General features: G+C 40.7%; 1 protein-coding gene across 1 annotated transcript; it reads right to left on the reverse strand.

Moving 5' to 3' along the window:
- Positions 1 to 1166: 1166 nt before the first annotated feature.
- On the reverse strand, positions 1167 to 1754 carry LOC131182137 (uncharacterized). The gene has a single exon (XM_058150786.1). The coding sequence runs from the start codon at positions 1752 to 1754 to the stop codon at positions 1167 to 1169; it is 588 nt and encodes a 195-aa protein (XP_058006769.1).
- Positions 1755 to 5390: the final 3636 nt, after the last annotated feature.

Here is a 5390-nt window from a genome sequence, read left to right on the forward strand (position 1 = left end):
AACTAGCCAATCCATGGAAACTCCTAACCTCAGACACATTCTTAGGAATTGGCCAATCTCTAATGGCTTTGATTTTCTCTTCATCAACCTGTACACCTTTACTACTTACAACAAAACCAAGAAAAACAACCTTATCCAAGCAAAATGAACACTTTTTCGCATTCGCATACAATTTCTCATTTCTCAACACATCAAAAACAAGTCTCAAGTGATGCAAATGCTCGTCTATGTTACTGCTGTAAATCAAAATGTCATCAAAATACACAACAAAAAATTTTCCAATGAAATTCCTCAACACATGATTCATCAAACGCATAAAAGTGCTAGGAGCATTTGTGAGCCCAAATGGTATCACCATCCATTCATACAACCCATATTTAGTTTTAAAAGCAGTTTTCCACTCATCACCAATTTTCATTCTTATTTGGTGGTAACCACTTTTCAAATCTATCTTAGAAAACACACTTGCACCATGCATGATACGGTCTCTACCCTTAGTAGCTGATTCCACTAAGAAGAAAGACCAAAGGACCGTCTTCAAAACAAGCCAAGAAACTCCCTTGAACCTTCAACCCTTCACCTTGAAGATGGAGAACTGAAAATATAATTCCCAAGAAAGACAGCCAAGAACAAGACCAATTCACCTATGCTGATGAACAACCTTGAACATATAATAAAACTTAACAAATCAAGGCAAGAATTTGCTAAGAAAAATAGAGAGAGTTCTAAGAAGAACTTTGAAGCAAGCTCCAGCAATTTTGCTCAAAAATTTACCATATGAATTCTGATACCAAAATGAAACAAAAGAAGGCAGAAATATGGGTTGGTGTTGTCAAGACATTTCAACAACCATGGGACATGTGCAAGTCTTGGTTAATAGACCAATCTCTCCTAAAAATAGATACAAAGTTCAAACATTAATAGGAAGGTCAGATTTGGCAGCTACAATTGAAAGACAATCTGAAAAGAGATGTTTTGTCTTGAAGCTGAAAGTAGGAACTTTGCTTTTCCTATAAAAGGTTGAAGCATGGCTGGAGCTCTTGGACAAAGTTATGGCTTCCAGTCTTTGCAAAATGGACAAAAGCATCCTCAAAAGGTAGGTGGAGATGGGCTGCCAATTGTGCTGCCACCCAGGCACTCCACTTGGACGCCACATTGGATGCCAACTAGGATGGACTTGCTGACGTGGCTGCCACATGTATGCCAACTTGGACGGATGCCACTTGGTCTCTTAGCTCCTCAAATATGCAAAGAAATGTATAGCAAGGTTGGCTTCTCTCTTCCATGTCCCAACCGAATACTTGCAAGAGGTTGGACTTGGTGATGTGCTTATGCACCAAGCCTTGAAGCTTCTTAGCCATTGCTCTAGTTATTGGCCCTTGATGTGCAATTGGTGCAACCGGTTCCTCATCATCCTCTCCCTCTTCGAAAGAATTCGTCCTCGAATTGTCATCATCTGCATAGAAAGGAGCAAGATCAGTCACATTAAATGTAGCACTTACACCATACTCACCTGGAAGGTTTATCTTGTATGCATTGTCATTAATTCTCTCTAGCACTTCAAAAGGTCCATCATTCCTAGGCTGAAGTTTTGATTTCCTTTGTGTAGGAAACCTCTCCTTTCTCAAATGAACCCATACAAGATCACCAGGTTGGAACACCATCTTCTTTCTTCCCTTGTTAGCTTGGGCTGCCCTCCTCTCATTCACTTTCTCCATTTGTTGCTTTGCTTTTTGATGCATTTGTTTCACCATTTAAGCTTTCCTTTTGCCATCTAAACTAGCAAGCTCATTAGTAGGCAAAGGCAACAAATCTAAAGGAGTTAGTGGATTAAAACCATATACAAGTTCAAAGGGTGAATAACCAGTAGATGAATGCATAGACCTGTTGTATGCAAATTCTATGAATGGTATGCACTCCTCCCAAGCTTTCAAGTTTTGTTTAATCATTGCACGTAGAAGAGTGCCCACGGTCCTATTGACAACTTCTGTTTGCCCATCCGTTTGTGGATGGCAAGTGGTGGAGAAACAAAGTTTTGTTCCTAATTTTCCCCACAAGACTTTCCAAAAATGGCTTAGAAATTTCACATCCCTATCACTAACAATTGTTCTAGGAATGCCATGCAATCTAACTATCTCCTAAAGAACAAAGAAGCAATGTAAGATGCATCGTCAGTCTTGTGACATGGTATGAAATGAGCCATCTTGGAAAAACGATCAACAACAACAAAAATACTATCATGGCCTTTCTTTGTCCTAGGTAAACCCAAAATGAAATCCATGGATAAATCTACCCAAGGTTCACTAGGAACACTCAATGGCATGTATAGACCATGCGGCCTTACTTTCGACTTTGCCTTCATGCAAGCCACACATCTAGCACACACTCTCTCTACATCCCTCTTCATGTGTGGCCAATAAAAATGTTCCTTTAAAATTTCTAAGGTCTTTGCAACCCCAAAATGTCCCATTAAACCACCAGCATGTGATTCTTTAACAAGCAACTCTCTAATTGAGCATTTAGGCACACATAATTTATTTTCCCTAAACAAGAAACCATTATGCCTATAGAATTTATCATATGCAGCATGTTCACAAAAGGCAAACACTTTCCCAAAGTCATCATCATTAGCATACATTTCTTTCACATGTTCGAAGCCTAAAAGTCTAGCGTCAAGCATGGAAAGTAAAGTGTACCTCCTTGAAAGTACATCAGCCACCACATTCTCTTTGCCTTGCTTGTATTGAATCACATATGGGAAACCTTCAATGAATTCACTCCACTTGGCATGGCGCTTGTTGAGCTTGTTCTGCCCCTTTAAGTACTTGAGTGACTCATGGTCACTATGAATGACAAACTCCTTCGGCCACAAGTAGTGTTGCCAAGTCTCAAGTGCACGCACCAGAGCATACAACTCTTTGTCATAAGTGGAGTAGTTCAATGTAGCCCCACTTAGCTTCTCACTGAAGTAGGCAATCGGTCTCCTTTCCTGCTTCAAAACAGCTCCAATACCCACTCCAGAGGCATCACATTCAATCTCAAAAGTTTTAGAAAAATCAGGTAAAGCAAGTAAAGGTGCAGAACACAATTTCTCCTTAAGTGAATTAAATGCATGCTCTTGTTCTTCCCCCCACTTGAATCCCACATTTTTTTTTACAACTTCATTCAAGGGTGAGGCTATGGTACTGAAGTCCTTTACAAATCTCCTATAAAAACTAGCCAACCCATGGAAGCTCCTCACATCACTCACAGACTTAGGTGTAGGCCACTCTCTAATGGCTCTTACCTTGTCCTCATCAACCTCAATTCCCTTGCCACTCACCACAAATCCTAAGAAAATAACTTTGTCCATACAGAAAGTGCATTTCTTAAGATTGGCATACAAGCGCTCTTTTCTCAACACCTCAAAGACTTGTCTCAAGTGCAGCAAATGATCATGCATATTTTGGCTATATACTAGGATATCATCAAAATACACTACAACAAATTTTCCTAGGAAAGCACACAACACATGGTTCATAAGCCTCATAAATGTACTAGGTGCATTGGTCAAGCCAAATGGCATGACTAACCATTCATATAGTCCATATTGAGTCTTAAAGGCAGTTTTCCATTCATCTCCTAATTTCATGCGAATTTGGTGATAACCACTCTTTAAGTCAATTTTAGAAAATATGCATGCACCATGCAACTCATCAAGCATATCATCAAGTCTAGGTATGGGATGTCTATACTTTACAGTGATTTTGTTGATTGCTCTACAATCCACACACATGCGCATGCTCCCATCTTTCTTAGGCACCAAAAGAACAGGTACGGCACATGGGCTCATGCTCTCCCTAACATGGCCTTTTGCTAGAAGCTCCTCCACTTGTCTTTGAAGTTCCTTAGCCTCTTCCGGATTGGTTCTATAGGCTGGCCTATTTGGGATTACAGCTCCAGGCACAAAATCTATTTGGTGCTCTATGCCTCTAATTGGTGGTAGCCCATTAGGTATTTCTTCAGGGAAGACATCCTCAAACTCCTGCAACAAGGGCAAAGCACAACTAGGAATGGATTGGTCAAGGTTAGAAACATTGGTGTAAGCTCCCTTACAAATTAGCAAAGCCATTGGCATACTAGAAAAATATGCAGTCCTCACATCCTTGGCTTTTGCTAGCAAACTGACTTTATTCTCTCCACTCTTCTCACAACTCTCCTTTTGCCCCGAGCCCTTTCCTTTTGGTTTCACTCTTTTGGAATTTTCTCTCTTCTCTTTCTCTTCCTCATTTTTCCCTCTTACTTTTTCCTCTCTTTCTTTTCTTTCTTTCTCTTTTTGCACTCTTAGCTCGGCCTCTCTTTGTTGTTGCTCATTCATGGTCTATTTTATCCTTAATTGATCTTCAAAAGCTTGTGCGGGTGATAATGCTGCTAAAGTAACCCTTCGTCCATCATGATCAAAGGAGTACCTATTCCTAAATCCATCATGCACTACCTTCCTATCATATTGCCATGGTCTCCCTAGCAAAATATGTCCAGCATGCATTGGCACCACATCACACAACACCTCATTCTTATACCTTCCAATAGAAAAAGCCAACATCACTTGCTTGTTCACCTTAATTTCCCCACAGTCATTCAGCCATTGCAACTTGTATGGTCTAGGATGCTTGATGGTGCGCATGCCAAGCTTCGCAACCATGAGTGTGCTGGCAACATTCACACAACTACCACTATCTACAATCATGCTACAAGTTTTACCATTCACCAAGCATCTAGTGTGGAAAATATTTTCCCTTTGCAGTGCATCTCCCTCTTCTTCCTTTGCTTGTGCACTTAGTGCACGCCTAACCACTAGAATATTTCCTCCCACGGCATGCTCTACATCACTAGCTTCCTCCAAAGGAGGCATACTCTCACTAGCATCATCATCATCATCAACATCATCATCTTCTGATTCGATCTCCCCATTCGGCCTCATCACCATCACCCTCTTGTTAGGACATTGAGATGCATAATGTCCCTTCCCTAGGCACCTAAAACATTTGATATCCCTAGTTCTCCCACTAGAGGTATTCTGTCCCTTGCCTTTCTCAGTCACACTAGGCTTTTCTCCACCCCTAGTCTCCTCTTTCTTTTCCTTAGAAACAACCTTGGAATCACTAATTTCACCCTTCTTCCAATTCGGTTTCCATGGAGCATTGTTGCCCAAATTCATACCTACACCCATTTTGAATGCTTTCTTCTTCTTTAGTTGTTTTTCTATCTTGATTGCCATATTTAACATGTCATCAAGCTCTACATAGTGTTGTAGCTCCACTAAGTTGGCAATATCAAGATTCAGCCCCTTTAGGAACCTAGCCATAGTGGCTTCCCTATCCTCCTCTACATTGGCTCTTATCATAGCCATC

Source organism: Hevea brasiliensis, chromosome 8 (genome assembly GCF_030052815.1).
Source record: "Hevea brasiliensis isolate MT/VB/25A 57/8 chromosome 8, ASM3005281v1, whole genome shotgun sequence".
Taxonomy (NCBI): domain Eukaryota; kingdom Viridiplantae; phylum Streptophyta; class Magnoliopsida; order Malpighiales; family Euphorbiaceae; genus Hevea; species Hevea brasiliensis.